General features: G+C 45.4%; 1 protein-coding gene across 5 annotated transcripts in view; it reads left to right on the forward strand.

Moving 5' to 3' along the window:
- The first annotated feature begins 943 nt into the window (after positions 1-943).
- The window catches only part of LOC126547013 (dehydrogenase/reductase SDR family member 12-like), an 83,790-nt gene continuing 63,290 nt past the window's right edge, over positions 944-21,443 (forward strand). For 2 of the 5 annotated variants that reach the window (XM_055062978.2, XM_055062979.2), the window contains exons 1-2: positions 1,119-1,339; positions 1,707-1,826. Coding sequence is in view for 3 of the 5 variants with exons in the window: in XM_072288906.1 (XP_072145007.1) it covers positions 951-962; positions 1,707-1,826; positions 9,896-14,656 (4,893 nt within the window). In the remaining 2 variants the exon portion in view is untranslated. Of the gene's footprint in view, positions 963-1,110; positions 1,340-1,372; positions 1,584-1,706; positions 1,827-9,895; positions 14,782-21,443 lie in introns of those variants that run through there. The other 3 variants (XM_072288906.1, XM_050194820.2, XM_055062976.2) reach the window with 3 other exon arrangements.

Genomic DNA, 21,443 nt, shown 5'->3' on the forward strand with positions numbered 1-21,443 from the left:
GTTCTAGAACGACTGAACACTATGATCCTGCCTCTGCACTTGCCCTCCCTTCAGATTTCCACGGAAATGTACATTGGAGGCTACATTGCTCGTGTTATAACAGAGAAAATGAACTGCGAAAACTGTGTAGCTCTTTGCACAAAGCCAGTAACAAATCAGCCACTCCTGACATTCACTCGCAGCCAAGATCGAGGTGGATTGCCTTATTCTTCATACCAGCTCCTATTTGTCCTTGACACCCTGCGGACGTTTGCTGAACAGACACTGAAGGAAAATCGTGCCCTTGAGAAACCCCTCACTAGTCTTGTAGAACATGCAGTTCCTGCTCTCTGTGGCCCCAACCTGTTGAAATGCAAGGACAGTGACGAGCCACACAGGCTGAAACTCATGGAACTGATTTCTGTGCGGTTCCTGCGACCTCTTCTATCTAACTATGCATTCTCCGTGACGGACAAGCAATAGGTACTTCGCCAAAAAGCCCCTTTCAAGGGAGTGCCTCAAGCTTTGAGACAACAGCCAATATAATAAATGCTGCTGTCATTTCTCGTACGCACCATGTTATACATTACTGCGCAGGCAGCCCCAGAAACGCGTCTGCTGGCTTTTCCTTTAAACCGAAAGCGAGCACGCACACTGCTGGGCGGCGGCGCATAACAGCGTTAGTTACCGTTTTCGCTTCGCAATTCGTACAGCAAGGAACAATAACCACATATATGTGTGTCTACCTCTGAGCTGCGAAATTAGACATTAAAGAAGTGGGGTGGTGCGGCCAACGCGCAGAAACGCGCGTTGAGGGCCGCGCTTGCCAGTCGAGCCCGGCCGTGGATGAGGGAGGAGTGCCCTGTTTAGGTGGCGGCGCCTATCGGCGGAACGCCTGCGGCGGCCTATGTTGTTGTAGCGCTCGTCCGCTCGTCTGCCGGGCACTGAAGTATAGAGGAGGCACTGGTTCAATGCATTGTTTAGTAAGATTTGATATATTTCAGTTGTTTTTAGTTTAATTTATTAAAGTGACGTCACTTTCGTGCGTTGCAGGAGTCGATTCTGTGTGGAGTCGTCTGGGGAGCCGCGCTGGCCGCGCATCAAATGTTTGGTCGGCTGCGGTCGGTGCGAGCGACGCTAGCGCCCCTAGACGCACATCCTCGTGGTTACGGCAAGACGCTGCCGGCGCCGCGACGTTTAGTTTACGTTTAGGAACATGGAACACGACTTGTGCGTGACAACGATTTGTAATAACGGGCACATCAACGCTCCCTTAACTAAAATGTAGCTGGGATGTCGGCGAACAGAACTGGCCTGTTGCGTTACCGCACGAAGTAGCACCTTCAGACGAACATCAATCGTAAGTGAACTCGCAGCGCTGTATGAACGCACGTGCGCGGATCCGTGTCAGTGCATCCCGCGTTGTTAGAAGTAAAGAGTTACTGCCCCTACGTTTCTAGGCAATCCACTGTGCGCACAGTCCTTTTCAGTCTGCCAGATCGCTAATGTAGTTGCGAGATTGTTTAAAACAAGCCGGCCATTTTCACGTGTTGTGATAAACGTCTTGACAGAGGAGAATGTCTTAGAACTTGGGACAGCGCTAGGTACGTGCTCTCATCGTCAGAAATTAAAGTAAGAGGACTGTCTTGCATTGATATAATGGAGCAGCAGTTTTTGATGACTTCTCGATCCTGTTTAAAACTGTTTAATCATGTAATTGTTTTCAGATGTCGTTTCAGAAGATCGTAGGATGGTGCGAGCGATGTCGGAGCGATGGACTGAAGAGTCCAATACTCCTTTACCCAGTCGGACCGACCGAAGCAGTGAAGATGTGCAGCAACTTGAAGGTAAGTCCAGAAACTCGCGTTTTACTTACCGGCAGTCAGCACTTTGTATTAAAGGCGCAGCTAACAGGCATGGTGCTACAGTAATGAGGGCAAAGTGCGCGTGTTTGGGTAAAAAGATCTCCCGCAGTTGCATATTGCGCCGTCCCAGTTGTAACGGTTTTTTCCCTCTCCGAAAAACGCATTGAGAGAGATCCTTGCATGAAAATTAACACATGAGTTAAACTGGATTATGATGATAAAAATAGACAATAACAAAGGGGCAAGACGCGTTATGCAATAGACCGTGGTTATTTGGAGATGCAGGGCTGGCGGGTACAATGGTTGTGCATGTAAGCCTTAATACGATCAGATGCTAATTCATTTAAATGGTGTATTGTGTAAGCCCTGGGAGGCATCAGCTGGTGTTCTGTTGCCTGCTGATGAATAGAGCTGATTACAATTAGAAATGTTGCATTAACGCAGCCAGGCCAGTTCGTTCAAGCTAAACTTTCAAACTTCGGGTGGCATTTTCAGGCAAAGAAAATTATGCAAAGTATGTCCTACTTTGCATAGAGCAGCACAAAAGCAAATACTGTCTGGTGCAGTGCAAAAGGCTATGTCAGCATATTTTTGCAATGTCCACAAGAAATTGCTGCAGTAGTTTGAGCCTTAACTTAAGCCTAACTGGCCATAGCGAACAGAACTTAGCGAATATCAGCGTAGGCCCGACAGCACATTACCTGGTGGCACCTGTTCTGTATTATAGCTTATGTGCATTTATTATTTCTACTGGTGTGTGTTCTTAAGCCTTATACACAGACATCTCAAAAAAGAATTTGCATGCGCTGCCAAGTTTGGAGGAGAGCCGAAGAGAGCATTTGCTCACAGTGTTATTCGCAGCATTGACATCTGCAGGGGAGAAATGAGCAAAGACGAGCAGCATAGTTTTGCTGTGGTTATGGGAGTGATGCGGTCTTTGATGTGTGTTTATAAATTACATAGTTTGTCTGCACTGTTTTAACACCAATATTCCCCATGAACATGCCCTGCTGATTTGGTGCAGTTCTGAAAAAGCTTTTACTATCATTTAATGGTCTTGTTAATGAATGTATAGTTAGTATTGAATGATTTACCATTTGACATGTATGTCCCTCTTAACCAGGCCCATTCCTCCATCTGAGATGTGTGGACCACTTTATGTGCAAGTGCTATGTGCTGTGTACGATCCTCAATATGCAATTCTTTAAGCTTGCTCTAATTATATGTGCATTACACATAGAACCTTATTATATAGTGTAGTATAAGCACTGGAAAATTTAACTAAACCAGTACTCATCATCTTGCCTTCTTTACCAGAATGTATCCTGTCTGATCACAATCATGTAGTCCCTTATTCAGAGCAGCACAAATATGTGAAATCTATAGGTACCTGTGGCAGTTGGTTGGGCCCTGGAGTTTCTCATCAGTGTAGAAGTAGCCGCCCTCTATGCTGTTTCCCGGCTGGGGGGTAGGGGTAGTATCCCTTTCGTAGCTATGATAGGTGTGGCTACATGTGCGCTCAAGCCACCGTTTTGGTTTCATGTGTCCAAAGTGCCCAAGTTTGTCTCACTACAGCTCCGAGGGGTGTCACATTTTTTCATATCTAAATTTCAACAAAGCATTCATGTACCACTTGCTTCAATTTCTCAGTTACAATAATTCCAAACAAGATACAAGTTCACAGGAAGATTGAGGTTTGAAATGATCAACAGTGGTCGAAATAAGAATGCCACTGCAGCCAACGTTTCTACGAGGGATCTTGCCTTCGTTCTCAATTACAATAATACTTAATAGCATTAGGTGAGTTTAGTGAATTATTGACGTTTCCATAAGGGATCTTGCCCTTGTTCTTAATTACAATGCCAGATATAATAATAGCATTAGGTGATTTTAGTTAATTATCGTGGTTAATTACCACATCTCACTTCTCTCATGTACGCTACTGCTGACACTGTAATTTCGAAGGAATGATCACTTTAATATAAGAAACACTATTTTCAAATATTGAAGTATTCATTGAAACATCCAATATAACTCTGCATAATGCTGAATCAAATACACTTGTGCCATTACAGATGCAAATATACTCACTTATATGGACAATAAAGTGAAAAGCTTTTTGAGCTTTGTTAGTAAATTACCCATTCAAAATACAGAAAAGGCACTCTTGCTACAATAAGACACTTGATAAGCCAGAAAAGTCACAAAAACGTTTCTGCTCCAACGCACTGTGAGATCGTGGATTTTCGAAGCGTCTGCTCTGGTCTAGTTAAATTTTAATATATAAAAATGGACTACATTGTATTCTAAAAGAGCCACGCACTGAATTTGTAAAGCGTTAAGAACTTCTGACTGAGCAACAATGGCCCAAATGTGAGAAATACTTTGAAATCTGTGACATCGCGCTGATGTTACCTACTAGGGTTTCGCCACAAAATTTGAAAAATTGAACTTTGACTTCCGTGAAACTTCTAATGATCAACATATTACCACGAATTTAACAAAATTAACGCTTTCAGGGTCTATTTTTTTTTATTGCAGATTCCAATTCTTCTGAGGGACCTATTTCGAAAAAAATTTACTGGAATTTTTCTAGAGCGACCATAAAGTGAGAAAAAAATATTTTGTGTTGGTATATATGTTCAAGTTGCAATGTTTTGAGGACAAGGCGAACATAATGAAGAACTGCTCCAAGCTAAAGAATTCCAACATATCTGTGGGTGAAGATTTTTCTATCCGTGTGTGTAATATCAGAAAAACTTTGCAACAGCAGCAAGAGCAAGCGAGAGAGGGGCAAAAAAGTTACACTTGTGTACGACAAGATTAAAAGGAAATGGCCAAGTTTACGTCTGGGACGAACATAAAGGAGCCCAAGTGCCCGTGGGAAAGAAACCTGCCGTCCGACAGAAAAAAAAAAACTCACTAAGCATGAAACGCCCTCCAGCCTAGTGATAGTGAACATAAATGCCAGAAGTGTTGTAAACAAAAGCACTGAACTTGAGGCATTTATTATAGAACATAGACCAGATATTGTAACAATAATCGAAGCATGGCTTTCTCCTGAGGTTTCAAGCAGCGATATCTTCCCTCCGGGTTATACTGTCATGCATAGAGATAGGTCCTCTCGCGGTGGTGGCGTAGCAATTTTGATAAGGGAAAATATTTACGTCGCACCTATGAGGAAATGGTTGATGCTGGAGTACTTTGGTGCAAAATCATGACAGATAAATCCTCCCTCTTTTAGGCACCATGTACCAAGCCCCTAATACTTCCCATGATATGCTACACGTGCTAGCAAATTATATAGAAAATCTTTTTACACATACTACAAAGCTAATCCTTACGGGGGATTTTAACCTTGCTAGTATAGCACGGGACTCCCTTGATAACATTGCTGATACAACTCACGCAGAGGTACTTGACGTATGTTTTAATCTTGGCCTTAGACAAATCATACGGGAGCCAACACGTGTTACTGCAAAAAGCAGGAATGTACTCGATTTGACGTTTGTGAGTGATGCTATTGCAGAAGACAGTGTTTTATGGGAAGTTCTCGACGGCATATCGGACCACAAAGCTACTAAATGTTCCTTACTGTTAGGCACACCTCCGCCTACCCAAAAAGGGAGTCCACCAATTTTTTACTGGGCGAATGCTGACGACGTCAGCGTTCTTGATTATCTAGATCACTCTTACTCCACTTTTAAATCGTTCTCGAATGATCCTACAGTTTCAATAGATGGATTATGGTCAACATTTGAAAAAATCATTCAGCATTGGTTATCAAAATATATTCCCACAAAGATCAAACCAGTACGTAAGACAAACCCTTGGATAACAAGAAACGTAATACAACTAAAGCGAAAGATTGCCAGATTAAGGAAACTGAGAAATAAACTACCCATACCAGGCTACACTACTAAAATACACGAACACTCCCTGGCACTAAAGGCAGCCGTAAAAAAGGCATAAGATGAATACATGAATGTCACCCTAAGTAATTTTATCAAAACATCTCCGTCTAAGCTTTGGCGATACCTTAATTCGAAGTCACGTCAGACCAGTAATCCATCACCAACTGAAGCTATGGCAAAGGCTACAGAGTTCGATGAATACTTTATTTCAGTATTTACACAAGACAACGGTAAACAAGCCAACCTCAATCTTCTTCCGAGCAACACAGTGAAACTAGACTTAATCATAACCGAATCGGGAATTTTTTTCCCTCTTACATGAAATAGACCCAAAAAAATCTTGTGGTCCTGACAACATACCAAATGCATTCTTGAAGCGCTACGCGTAATGGATGTCCAAGTTCTTGCTGATTATTTTTGTAAAATCATTGCAAATGGGCGAAGTTCCGGTGAAATGGAAAACTGCTAAATGGAAAACATAAATCCGGTGACCTTACCAGCACAGCAAATTACCGACCATTCTCGCTTACTTGTACGGCCGGCAAAATCCTCAAACATATAATCCTAAAACACACAATATCATTCGTAGAAAAAAATAATTTAATTGTCCCTAATCAGCATGGCTTTAGAAGAGGATTATCTACGACTATTCAATTTATTGAGACAATCCACGACTTAGCGCTTACAATGGACAAATGCAGTCAAACCGATATGATATTCCAAAATCTATCCAAAGCGTTCGATCGGGTTTCCCATCCAAAGTTACTTCAGAAACTTATCCACTACCTCGGTGATAACAACATCACCAAGTGGATAAAAAGCTATCTTGCAGGTCGACGTCAATATGTATGTTTCAAAGACCACTCTTCGTATTGCGGCGATGTGCTATCTGGCATCCCACAAGGTGCTGTTTTAGCTCCTATCCTCTTTCTTCTTTTTATCAATGATTTAAACATTAATACTAATGCCACAGTAAGAATCTTTGCAAATGACTGCGTTATCTACAAGGAAATAACCTGTCGTGATGACCAGATAACCTTAAACAGTGCACTTGAAAATATAACACAATGGTGCCAAATGTGGCAGATGGGGATTAACACAGAAAAATCAGTTTGTATGACAGTGACGAATAAAAGAGCGCCCATGAATTATCCATATTATCTACAAGGACAGATGTTCAAAAAAGTAGTAGAGTATAAATATTTAGGCATCATAATTTCATCAGATATTAAATGGGGCAAGCAGTTAACATATATTGTTAATAAAGCACTGGCAGTTTTATACTCATTAAAACGCTCGCTTAGATCCTCATCAATAGATACTAAACGCTTAGCATACCTGTCACTAGTTCGCCCTATACTGTATTATGGAATAGTATGTTGGTTTCCCTTCCGTAAACTGTACATAGCAAAATTGGAGAGCGTACAAAGGAAAGCGATTAGATTTATTTTTAATACGTATCACCGTCTTGACTCCCCCGCAGAACTATTACGGCAAGCTGAACTTCCCACCATACAAAATCGAGCTCGACTACTTCGTCTTAAGTTTCTTTTCCTTCTTCTTAATGGCGGTATGAAAATCAATGCGAGTGACTACTTACTACAGACAGATACAGGTAGTTCTCAAACAAAACACACCAAGCACTTAACAGAATACAGATTTCACAACGACATATTCAGGTGCTCCTTTTTTCCACATGCAATCCGTGAATGGAACACGTTGCCTGATGACGTTGTCACCTGCGCATCACTCGAAACATTTATCGCCAAGTTATCAAACAATGCTTTGTAGCTACGATCTGCACGTAGGCGAGCTGCGTCGTGCAATGCCATTCTGATTCACTTATCAATGTCTTGTATCCTGCCCTTATATAAATATGTGTGTGTGTGTGTGTGTGTGTGTGTGTGTGTTTTTCTGCTCATGACTCCCCCAGTACCTGCCAAGTCTTATCTCTTGCGCAATGAACATCCAACATGGCGTTTACTACTTCCCCCCCCCCCTCCTTTTATAGCATTTGTATAATGAATATAGAGTGCATATGTACTGCCTTGTTCACCTAAACTTACCTATGTCCCCTGTCAGAGTTGTCGGACGATCCTACCGCCGTCGACCAGATGTAGGAGTCGTCGGACTATCTCGCCGCTGCCACCATTTGAAGGAGATGAAGGTCGTAGACAGGAACTCGGTGAACAGGATTTATTTACATATTAACAGTTTAAGCAGGATACATTGGCAGACTAGCGCGACTCCCATATGGAGCCCGCAAAACTAACATACAGCAAACAGTTTACGAGCACACAGCTCACTACTACATTTCGAGCATGACAGAGCACTCCCTAGCAGCCGGCAAACGCTGCTTATAAGCTCTCCGCTTGACGTCATAGTTTGACGTCATCGTTCGGTCGTGGACGGAGCACGAATGGTCGGGAAGGTTCGTCCAAGCATTGTAAACTTGCCGCCGCCCCGCACTATCGTTTACGCCCACACACACGCAAACACACAGGTGCGAACCCATACACACAAAGGCTCCGGAGTCGACGACCGAGGGCCTCGTAGAACTGCTCCGTCTCGGATGGCGCGGCCAAGTACCAATTTCCTGAGTTGATCGCGCGCCACGTGGCTGCCGGTCATCCGCAGTTCTCGGTACCCGCCCAGCTTTCAGTGCCGACGTCAGAGGGCTTCGTAGAACTGCTTTGTCCCGGGTGGCTCGGCCAAGTACCAATTTCCGGAGTTGATCGCGCGCCACGTGGCTGCCGGCCGTCCGCAGTTCTCGGAATGGATCCCTGTCTGGTGGGCTTGGAACACGTGCAGCGGGCTGAAAGCTGGCCCGTACGGCCATTCTTAACACCGCGCCTACTTGAACTGTGTTCTCTTGAATATGTATCCTGCCCCTTTCCTGCAACAGCCTCAAATGTGAGGCTAGCAGTATGTTCAAATAAATGTGCTCTTTATTCATGAATAACAAGAATAAAAAAGGAAATAATCCTATAAGAATTAAAATTTTGATGCATTGTTATAGTTCAAGCCTTAGAATATGTGCACACGAGAATATTTCGCAAGTCTCAAATGTTCCTGCTCTTACACTAATATTTACGTCCATAGCCTAATCGAACTGCGTAGGTGAGCGCACCCAAGAAAACTCTGTGGCTGTGTGCCCGTCAAAAAAAGCAAAACTTGTGACAAACTTCCGCTAATCTTGCATCTTATCACCAACCAGAGGCAATTAGATATCGCGAGTCTCCTCAACAAAAGAAAAGGAAACGCATGCATGGCGGCATCCTTCCTATGCTCACCTCTGTGAGCTCTAAACAAGCAAGAAACAGGCAGCCGCCCTTTGAGCAATTAGTAACGAGATAGCCATCAGTTTTGTGAGCGCAAGAAACTGAAACCGCCCGCAGAAGAAAACCCAAACCACTGCCCTCCCACGTGCACGCCAATGCGTGAGCGTTAGTATACAGACATGCTGGAGCAAACTAGCTCTAAAACAAACCATGCAACGAAAACCGAGAGGAGGAGGCGCGAGAAAAAAATTCCATGTATTCCCACTTAGTGGCAGCACATGCCAGGAAAGAAAAAATGGGGAAATTGGCGCGCTTTTTAAACGTACAGATGGCGCCATAAATATACGGCATCGACCATTTTGGACTCGTTCGCAGCGCCATATATTTACGTCATCGACCTTGAAAGGGTTAAAGGTCTTCAAAAATGCTTCATCAGTACAAACTGATTTAATGTTCCTTTTTGGTGTCCCTTTAGGTTGGTCAGATATTTCTATTGTGACCCCAACACAAACACTGGCACTTCCCAGTGTTGGAACTTGTGTTTATTACAGCTTGTGTTCCAAATTCAGTCATGTTTACTGAAGGAGCATTTGAGTAAAGACTTCTTTGACATCTTTGTAGTTTGCTAGTAGGATATGATCTAAACTTCTCTGCACTGTAGTTGCACTTCCTTCTTACTGAGTAAGCCTGCAGCTGTTCATTGCAGTTTATTGCATTGCGTGACAAAACCCTGGTTTACTTTTATCATTTTATCCAAACACGCAGTGCAGATGTTTTGCAAGCATATGTAGCATGTTGTCTCAGTCATTATTTCAACCAAGTGTTTAAGCATTGATTTTTCTTTTTTTCTTCACAGTGTTCAGACATGGTAAATGGCAATATTCAGGCAGATCTCGTCGAGATAGACATGCCCAAATTGCGTGAAATTTTCACGGAGCCACGTCCAGTCAAATGGTGTGACAGTGATGGAGGATATCATCATCATTGCATCAAAGTACCCACATCAAGCGCCAGTCCTTCAGCAGGTTTGGACTCGAACAATCAGAAGAGCAGAACACATCATACTTCTGCCACCATCGCTGGCACGAAAAAGGTGACAACTGAACCCTTTCGAAGACATGCTGTTGATATTTGTGACAAGGTGCCTACTGCATCCAGAGCCAACCCATCACCAGACTTGCACCTGGAAAAACACAGGGACAGGTTGTGTCAAGGTGCTGCTGTTTCCATCAGTGGGGACACAGTACAGGCAACTGCCAACCCATTTAGAGAGCCCACAGTTGGCATTCGTGACAGTGCACCCACAGCATTGTTGTGTGCCGAGCCCCCAGTGCACGTCAACCCAGTGAAACATATGTACAGGACATGTCACACTTCTTCCTCTACTTGTGGCGATGCGGGACAGGTGTTCATCAAACCAGTTGGAGAGCCCACCGTAAACATTTGTGACAATGCAACCAATGAATCGCTGTGCACCAACTCCGAGGTGTGTGTGGATGAAGAGGAACATGTCTATAGTGCACGTGATACTTCTGCCTCCACTTGTAGTGAGGTGAGACATGGCACCATCGACAAAGTACTTGCCGTTACCACTTGTGGCAGTGCACCCATTCAGTCATTTGGCACTAATACCTCGCTCTGCGTAAACACAGACCATAGGTACAGGTCACATCCTTCTATCCACAAACCTGCTGCAGCTGTAACGTCAGCAGCGAGAGTTACCGCTTCATCATCTGGCTCAGCGTTTCATGATTCAACCATCATCCCCCTGAGTGTCAGTGCTCCATCGGAAGTGAAGACAAAGAAATGCAATGACACAGGAGGAGGTAGTGTTTTCTGCATGTCTCTGATACCCAAGGCGGTGGCAGTGAAAGTTGTTGCTTCATCAGAACATCCTTTCTGTGTTGTTAATCGTGAACCTACGAGCCCTAATCTCTGCCCAGAGACAAAGCAGAAAAAAAATGCTGATGAAAAGTGTGATAAGGTCAACATGCTTCAAATGGGAAAAGTACTTAAAGTGAAAATTGTTGCTACATCTGAAATGGAGCCCTCTTGTCATCTCTCTAATAATGTTCGAACTCCCACACTCCTTGCAAGTGGTGTTATTGACTCGTGGCAAGAGGTGGTGCCAGAAGAACTAGAGGATGAAGTAAATTGTGCATTCAAAGTAGATCCACATCAAATGGTAGAAGAGCCAGCAGCAAGAAACATTTCTGCGTATTGTCTCAGGTGTGCGAAAGCAGTCGTTACCCCGGTATCTTCATCTCTACAAACAAATACTGTTGAGGGAGATGCTGTAAAGCAGAAAGTGGTTAGCTCACCATCTGCAAGCCTGGCGCACAAGCATAGGGAGGGAACAAAAGTGCCACTAGTTCGTGAAAATATCTCAATAAATTTAGAAAAAGGTTATGCGTCATTTGGTGCTGCCACTGAAAGTGCAGACAGTGCGTGTGCCACAGAAAACAGTTCTATGGAATTGACCATGGAGGAGGGGATGGTTGTACCTGTTTCAAGTGCCATTGTAACTAACGCTGCCTTCACATCTGTGGGAGAATCTGACACAGTGGACACGGAGAGCAGATTTTTTCACAAAAGACAGAACTTGGCATTACCCTGTGAAACTTCACCCACAAACCTATCTGCACTGTCACAAGAGCAAGGGGCTAAAAATACAACAGACCATAATTTCAGTGATTCAGTGAGACATTGTGGTGATATGCGTGGCATGCTAAGCACAGTAGGCCAACCAAAGAGTGACCAGATAGCTAGTGAAATGTCAGATCTGGCCGAATCTCTGAGGGAAGAGCGGGCTAATACTCAAACTGCAGCTAATCAGCAACCTGCCATTGTAGAAACTACAATAAAGCCTCAAAGTCTGCTTGATGGAAGAGATGTAGGCATAAAAGAAGGCTTAGCCGTAGTAAGCACGCTTGCTTCGCCGAATACCTTTACATCTTGTCAAGAAAAGCAAAGAGCAGATCAACACAACCTCGCTGTTTCGAAAGACTTCAGCACTGAGCTGTTGAACTTGCCTAACAGAAGTGAAGCAACCTTAGCAGAAAACTTAATAGCAAGTGAAATTGAAATATCAATGCAGCCACCTAAACCGTTACTGAAATGTGGGAACGCAGAAAGTGCCGCCACTGACCACATTCTTTCTAGCCTGCCAGGTTCCCCATCCAGTTCGCAAAGTGTAAGTGAGGCAGAGTTACGAGAACAGTTGGCAGTAGTGAATAAAACTCCTTCAGTGGAGCTGCCCAGGTCTTTACAAAAAGAGGGAGAAGGCACCGGCAGTGGACTGCACTGCCATAAATCCCTTGATTTACCAAATACTGATAATGAGCTTTTCAAATCGCAAAGTATAAATGAAGCAAGCTCACCAGGAAACTTGAAAGTAGTGATGAAACCCCCAACTGACCAAATCGGACCGTTAAATGGAGAAGGGGGCACTGAAGCTGCTGCTACCTCTGACCACCCTCTTGCTCCGTCTTGTGCAGTCAGTGAATTACCTTGCCAACCAAGCTCCCATGAAGCAAGCTTACCAGAAATATCTGTCGTAGCAGAGGAGACTACGTCATCGGAGCTACCTATGTGTTCACAAGAAGTAGGGATAAACACTCAAGGTATTGACAGCTACGTTGACCCTGTTGCTTTTCCATGTGCTCCTGGTAGACTGTCTAGATTTCAAAGCAGAACTGAGGGAAGCTTACCAGGAAATCCAGGGGCCATGAATGCAGCACCCTCAATAGAGGTGACCAGATATCTGGTGAAGGAAGGAGAAGGTACCGCAAGTGCTGTCAACTGCTATGAATCTTTACCTCAGTCTAGTGCCATTGAAGAACTGCCACTCCTGCACGGCATTGGCAAGACATTGCAAGCTAACATCACAGCAACGGCTGAAGCCACATCACTATCAGAACCCTTGTGTGACGAACAAGCAGATACCGAGGGTATGCACGGGCACCATAAAAACCTTGTGTCAAGGGCTACCACTGGTTGGTTCTGTCCACCATGTAGAAGTGAGGCTAGCTCACCAGAAGGCTCAGTGGTAGCAAATGAAACCTCATCAGTGGAGCTACTGGGGCCTCCACAGAAGGCACACAAAGGCACTACACGCGCAGAAATAGAGCACTGTGAACATTCCACTGCGTCAAATGCTATCACTGAAATCTCTGGTTTGCCAAACAAACCTGTGGCTCACAAACTGGGTCCTGTAGAGGATCCCCTTACAGCGTCATTGTACATTGCAGAGAGCGTGTGGAATATGAAAATTGGTGGACCGCAGGATACCTTGTTGACACAGGAACCTCTTGTGAATCCCATTGACCTTAAGATTTTAGAGTACACTGTGTTGGAAAACCATGCAAGGAGTAGAGCTGGCTGCCTTCCACTGGCACCTTCTACTTTGCGTCGGCCTCCTACTGGCAGTTTAAAGAGAAAGAGGAGTGCAACACCCGCCAGTACTGTCAGAGCGACTAGTAGTGCAAGGGCTGACTCTGGCACATTGCAGCAGTGCACCTCTGCTGCATTGTTGCAGCCATCGTCGAGTATTTTCAGCAACAAGCCTTCGAATGATAAAGTGCAGAAGGGTGTCACTACGGTTTCCATGGGAACTGGAATGAAAGTGATTGACACCACGATTCAGGGGCAGGCCGTTGTCTTTTCAGTTTTGGGTCTACGAAACAGAATGCAGAAAATTGTGGTCAAGCTCCCTCCCAACCTAGTCAACACAAGCAATACGCAGACTGCAGCTGTTTCTTCGTCGGACACACCAGCACATGTTGAGAAGAGGACAAGAGGGTGGAAGCCACCTGCCAGCACCGCAAGTGCAGATACAGGCACAAGTGCAGCACACCAAAGCAAGGAAAGGGAAGAAAGAAAAGAACCTACTCTGCTGTCGGGGCAAAACACCAGTCATACTGGCTGTGCAATAATGGACAAGTTGGCCATGATCAACCAAGCCCTGGCCGTACCGATAACCAAACGAAAGTCCAAGAGAATTACAAAAGCACAGACGCAACATGGTGGAGCCCACTCAAATAAAACGGTGACAATGCCACAGAAATGCCTGCAGGCAGTGACAAGAAGAGAAGTGGAACACACTCCGCGTAGAAAAAGAAAAGGTAGTGTTCGGAGTGAGCAGGTAGTTCCAGACATCTTGCAACCTGTCCTCAGCCCCACGTCCAGCAAGCTCAGTTCCATAAGCTCAAAACCAAGCGAAAGCAGCTCATCTGGCACTTCCAATAATGCAGCTGGCTCTGACTCTACTTGTGAAACCAGGAGTTCTCAATTGCAGTCCTTGAGCAGCTGCAAGTCTGCTGAGGAATATGTACGAATGATAAAAAAACTTCTCTTCCCAACAGAGGAGAGTGGGAGTGGGTCCCCTGGATACAACCCTGTGCTTGCAACCCGTCCACCTTACAATTGGGACAAGTCATCTTTGAAAGCACCAAAGCGTAGAGGGATGACTGCAGTGACTCCTGCAAGGCAGACAACTAAAGCAGCTCCTGCTAATGTTGACACAGAGCTAGAGCACTATGTCACCGAGTTGTCTACCTCCACAGATGTTATTCAGTATGACAGTGTTCTGTCAGAATTGTTTGACCGTGTTGCATAGTCATGTCACAGCACCGGTTCATTATTTATTTTCACCCTCTTAAGATGTTAAGGGGCTTAGTGGCAGAGTCCACTGTGCATTGTACCATAAATAAAGTACATAGTTCATGTCTTTTTATTGCAAAATAGCCTTGTATTTATTCTTGTGCTAGATAGTAACCCTGCTGAGGCAGCACCAATGCTTCACTGTCATTTAACATAGAAAGTTGTCATTGCAAAGCATACAAGGCTCTCATCATAGGGTACAAAAAAACAGAAGTGCTAAATTGTCCATTTGAGTTGCACATGCTTCAAGGTACAAGTCTAGGCAGAGCACCACAACAATAGTGTGTTCTGGTGCCACACAGTTGGCACAGCCATAAATAGCAATGGAAAATAGAATCCAAACTGTGTGACAATGGCAGCAAGTGTCCCCTCCACAGTCTTTGATGTGCCGGGCCACTGGTGTTTTCCAAGTTACAACCCAACAACATGCTGCATTGCCAAGAGCCACTGTAACGCCAAGTAAAATGGGCATTCTCTCTGGGTCGCCAAATTATTCCGGAAAGAGCAGTAGGGATGCAGCACACCAAATGAACAGGCAGGCGAGTGTTAGAATGAATGCTCCGGCATCTTCTTTTGTCAACAAACATGGCAAAAGCACTTTATATGCGCGGCCCTAGTGGTGGAATCGACAATGTCTTAAATACCTCGAGGAGCACAAACGCCCCGAGATTGGCGCCACCTTCAAGGTACACAAGGTTTGGATCTAATAGTACTCCTGGTAAAAACACTGGCACAATCATTGCATGGAAAACTTTGCACACCACAGTGGAACTTTCACTATAGTTTGTAGTGTACCAGTACACAAACAGTCCAGCTATTACCAACATGATAATCCAAGAGACCGTAAGGCAAAATTGTGCAGCTACTGACGCAGGGGTATGCAAGCCAGCTCACTAGTTCTGCATTGGCCATGACACTGCACAGAGGATAGACGAGCAAAATTGCGGAGATAAAAAGCCCCACATAAACCTCCGTCAGTTTCCACAATGCTTGTATTTGGGTTACTGCTGCCACAAACAAAGCAAGACTGAAGAGTCCTGCTTGAACGAACCCGGCAGAGGCAGAACACTTGAGGTTCACAGCGGTCTCTGTAGATGATGTTGCACACCAGGCTGCATCCGGAAACAATGATGAACGTAGTGATACCTTGGCAAACGAGCAACAGCTCGCTGTGAGTGAACGACTTGGGTGAGTAAGCCGGTAACAACGTCACGAGATAACTGAATATAGAGATTTAGATTAGGGGACACAAGCGGCTTGCGTACGCAAGAACTAGAGGTCCTGGTACTGCGCTTGCACAGACCCCTACGTCAGGGTCTGCGCATGAACAGTACTGTCACCCCTAGATCTTGCGTATGCAAGTCGCTTGTGTCCCCTAAGCTAATCTGTTCCTGCCGTAGTCATTGCAGCCGCTGCACTCCACGGAAAAGAAGTGCTAGTCGCTGTAACAAGTAAAGATGTCCATACAGTCGAAAGGGCATAGATGGATGTGTCTATGATCTTAAAATGACCGCAAGAGACAGAACAAGCACCTGACTGCAGACCAGTTAGGTGAAGGTGTAAACATCGCTGTGCTCAGCTATTGCCAGATGTAAGCAAAAATGCAGGAGAAGGCTCAGCCACTGTCCACTGTCTGCGTGCAGCCTCTGGTTGAAGTCCGGTTGTTCAGACTGCTGCCAGTACAGTAGGAGGTGCATGATTACCAGAACAGCCACCACAGTCAATGACTGTGCGACCCTGCCGAGGAGAACAGCAGTGAGAGCCACGCCGGTAGCGATGACGAAATGTTCCAAGCGCATTCGCATTCCTTGACTTGCGTCAGTTATGGTCAGGCTTTTTGTAGTAGCTGCACATAGTAGCCGTTTTTGGCTACGCTCTGGAGGTGCTCACAGGACATAGGAATTCACTGATTAGCGCGTCCAAGAATCAATGCGCAGATGCAGCAGGAAAAAGACGTGCACGAGAATTCATGTTCTGTCGGCGACGAATTAGCACGGGATACACCGCATGTAGCTTTTACAGCGCACATCATAATGCATCGTTCGCACTCATTGCCATTTAGCTAAAAGCCAGGATTGATCCACAATAATGAAGTAAATGGCAGCTTCGAAGGCGGTAGCAGACTTCGACGCAATCGCTACAACAAGCCAAACAAGCAATGCAAGAACCAGCGAAACAAAAGTACACCAATGCCTTTATTACACACTTATGAAACCTATGAATGCCTATACGAAACAGCTGCACAGCGGAGCCCAATGTCGGGGTAAATGACTGGCCAAACCATGCCAAGCGCCTGGGCTGGGCGGCCTGGCCAAACACATCACATAGTGTACAGATGCCTTGCGCTGTTTCACCCCTTTCACACTTGGGGGACTTGGACGCTTGAACCTTGAACTACTTCTGCTTTGCTTTCATGTGACCCGCAAACGTTCTGTGCCTTTAGTGTCGCGTTGCGTTTGCACCTCTGCGAAAGTAGCGGAAATGCTTGGGACCGGCGCTCTCCGCAATTATCTCCGTGGAACGTGGACAGAGTCTGCGTCGGCCCTTCACTTGTCCCGAGCTCTGCAGTATATTTTTACACAAGAACAGCGAACGCAATGACACAGAATGGGTGGCCTGCTAAACAAAAGGGTCCTGAGCTCCGGCGAGTGCATCTGCACTGCGTCAAATGCACTGGTCGTTTTCGAAACCTGTCCTTTAGTGTGGCTTTAGTAGTACTGCAGCTGTGGCTGCACTCCACTACACAGCTCTGATTTTCATGTTTATAATCGAATGCGCCACGTCTGCTAGCTGTGATCTAGCATTCAACGAAGTTGAGGCTTGCATACCGTACTAGACGGTAAGTTCACGTACTTCTTTCCTCTTCACATTATTTTTGAATCCCAAGTGAGAATGGTAGAATCTAGCAGAGAACCAAATCATGCCGTGATTGTAACGCATTCCTTGTGTACAGGGCGAGTTCGTCTGGATAGTGTACAAAATATTTCTGCAGCTGGTAGCGTATTCACAATTTTGCTAGCTTCCTGGCGCGCTTTCGATCGTGATCGAGTCTGGTGGGGTATCGAATTACTCAGACGCGATTGGCTTCTTTGTGCAAGCTGCGGGAGGGAGTCAATGGTATTCAAGAATTTCGAACCGGATCGGGCTTGATCACAATCGAATGTGGCCGTGGGACATCAATATTACACATGCTCAATTGCTGTATACCCTCGACTCCCGCTTCGTCTTCCTAGTTGTCCTCTAATTTGCGCAGGAATTTTCTACTCATCACTGTTTGTCACTTGCTCCCTGCATGTACCGTCAGCCATGTTAGGTCCACCGCTGCCACCTTTTGAAGCGAGGCGATGAGGCTGGCTGATTGTTGCGATTTATTTAGCGAGCAGCTAATTAAGAACGGCCAACTGGACCTCTGTGGAGGTGTAGGTTGGGTGTGGGCTGTAGTCTGGAAAATAAGTGATACAGCCGTTCTTAATTAGCTGCTCGCTTGCTTTCGTGTTCCTTCACACCATCTTGATGACCTTGTCTTCCTCTTATTTTTTTGTCAATTGTTCTAATGCTGTTGCCTTGTCCTGTTACAATATTAATTGCATGCATAGTATTCTGTGTTGCATCTGTCGCTGCTATCATCATTGCGTTTGCTTCTGTTTTAAGGTAATAGAAGTGAATCGACAAGCCTTTGTTCTGTGTAACCGATAAGAAGGGTTAGAATTTTTTCATTAACTGACCAAGCATTGGCACTCTGCTCAAACTGCTGTTGGCATAGCCATGCAAATCATTTCACACCTTTCTCTTAAGAGGAAGCTTTAGCTCGGGTGCTCCTATCTAAATACATGGAAAAGGAGAATTCGTTTTTCTCGGCAACCACTGCACCAAATTTGACGAGGTTTGTTGCATTTAAAAGAAAAACTTAAAATCTAGTGACTGTTGGTTTCGAATTTTTGAGTTAGGTCGTCAATTTTTTATTAAACATTGGCAAAAATCAAAAATTTTCGAAAAATGAAACTATCAAGATTACAACTCTGTAACTCAACAACAAAAAATGATAATACAATTCTGTGAATTGCATCTAATAGTACATCTAAAGCGGACAAAATTGATATGTTACACATGAATTTAAAAATATTTACTAATAGGGAAATACAACTTTTGCAACACCCTTGTAACCAACGTAACAAATTCACGTAAGATGTGAAATGACATATTGAATTTGTCCGCTTTGAATGATCTAATGGATGCCGTTTACAGAACTTCGATATCAGTTCTTGATGCAGAGCCATGAATTTGTAAACTTCGTGCTTCTTTTTTTTTTTTTCAGACGGTCAAATATTTGAAAATCGTTTTAAGAAAATTCAAGCCCCAAATCGAAATTCCGCTTTCAACAGTCACTAGAATTTAGCTTTCTCTTTCAAATGCAATAAATTTCATTAAAATCAGTCCAGGGGTTATCTCATAAAAACGTTTTTGCATTTTACATGTATTTTAATAGGCCGCGTCGGAGTTGAACCCGAGCTAAAGCTTTCTCTTAACATCGAGCTTCATGCTAGTCAGATGGCATGCTATGCATGAGCTGTTTATGGCTGTATGTCAGGATTTTTTTCCAAACTGCTGTGCAACCAAAACTGCCATGGAAATATCGCTTAAAGAGGCCCTGAAGCGGTTCGGACAAATTTTGTAGACGTGTAGGGCATAGAGTTTTCTACAATAATATTTGTAGGAAACTCTATGGTATAGGGTACAGCTAAAGTTAATCATTCGCACCACAATTTAATTGTGTGAAACGTCTCATATTAAAAGAGCTACGGGCGATTACAAGTTACCCTCCTCCATAGTCATGCGTTTTCTCAACTCGTTCGCCGAGTGATCGGGGCTAAGCTCCGCCTTCACTGGCGCTGCGTCATGATGGCACGTCGTGTCGTCGACTTCCGGTTCTCTAGGAGCGAGCGCGCGAAGCCTCTCCAAACTCTCCGCCAGCTGCTTAGCAGTCGACCCCACTGACCTCGTGGTCGAACTCAAGCTAGAGCTATCGAAGCAGCGTGCGTTGCGAGAATTTCTGCTCATCCCGTGAAACGACACAGTCAAACCAAGTCAAATGGCCAGGCCCTGTCCCCTTGCGCTTGCGTTTACCCTAATACCGGACTCGCGAAACGTTATTGCGTTAAGCCGGACGTCGTAGACGCCGTGCAGCCGCGAGGAAACCCGAGCCGTGCACGTAGTCGTCGTGTGCCTGAAGCGGGCACCATGCGGGGATGAATGCTGCCTCCACGGTCGACACACCACAGCACTGGCCTCCCGTCAGGCAAATCCCAGGGCACAAACATAACAAACGCAAGTGGCTGAAAGGCCGCCGGTGACGATGACTGACCCAGCACGAGCGCCGCAGGCGCGAGAAAGTCTGTCCGACGTCCCTTCAGACGCAAAGTTCTAACTGGCGTTGCAGAAGTCGCGACGCGCGGTAGTGCTAGACTTAGCGTCAGAAGTTGGCGGCTAGACCTAATTATATTTATTCAATCGTGTGTGTGTGTGTTTTTTTACTAATTGTAACAACGTGTCATTATTTTGCATTATTGGCGGCGCCTCCAGGACACCAAAGCGGCACAACGGGGACACCAAAGCTAGAACCCGGACTGGTCCGTGGGTTGAGGCTCGCCGATGCCTGCGCGTGCCAGGGATGTAAAAGATAGGCTGTCCGCTATCGCGGATAGCCAATTTTTATGCGAACATCCCCTGGCACGCTTCGGCCTCCGCGGCCTCAACCCACGGGCCGCCCTGCTTCCAGCTTTGATCACCCCGCTGCCCCTTGGGTGCCCTGAAATCCTGCACCGCCTGCTTTAACCTCAGGTGCTCTCCTGAGGCCTCCGTTTGCCGGTTACTTGTGCACTCCTGGAGTAGTGCTTGTAAAATATCCAATCTATCGTCGCGACTAAAAAAGCGACCCGCGTATGTCTTATACAACCCCATTTAGAACCGTGCCCCTTCACACACAGCGATCACCAAATGGGAGCGAACGTGACAGCCGTAGTTGCATTCTTGGCCGCTTGGCTGGGCCGAACGGCGCTAGCTCTCGGGGACGGGACGTGTCGGTTTTCACGGGCGACGGCGTTCGAAGCGCGTTCCTCACGCACTTGCTATGCCGATCCGAGACAACAGTCTCCGACTGGCAGCGCCGCGGCGGGTGACAGCGTTTTCGATGCACGCGGCAGGCCGCACCTTTTTTTTTTTTTTTATTACATTGGCCGTGCCCGTGCCAACTGGCTCACCGCGCGGGCAGCCAGCGACGGAGCGTAAACTCGACCATGTCTAGCGGCCAAACGCATACAACACCCGCTAAGAAACGTACTACGTAGTGCCTAGGCAGAGTCATATATTCATGGAGCAAAAGCCCCCAGATTTTCTCTCTCGCACCCGCTTTCACTCGCGCCTGCGCACAAGCGACTGGCGATCCCTCAAATGAACGTCTCGTTCAATTGGGTGATTTACGTCATATGGGTATGGGTGGCTGAAAATTCCGCCGAGCAGTGTGCTGCGATCGCCAGCGATGTACATCTTTAAAACCTTTTAATAAATTACACGCCATGTTACACGCTTTACGCGGAGCACTTCGTCGGAGCATGCGATCCCTTAAAACTTGAATTCTGTTTACCTGTAAATCTTAAATGTAGTGATTCATGTTATGCACAGGAATAAACTTAGAAATTGCATTTCTCTATATATAGAGAGAAGAAGACCATGTTAACTAGATGGGC

This window comes from Dermacentor andersoni, chromosome 1 (assembly GCF_023375885.2).
Source record: "Dermacentor andersoni chromosome 1, qqDerAnde1_hic_scaffold, whole genome shotgun sequence".
NCBI classification, from domain to species: Eukaryota; Metazoa; Arthropoda; class Arachnida; order Ixodida; family Ixodidae; genus Dermacentor; species Dermacentor andersoni.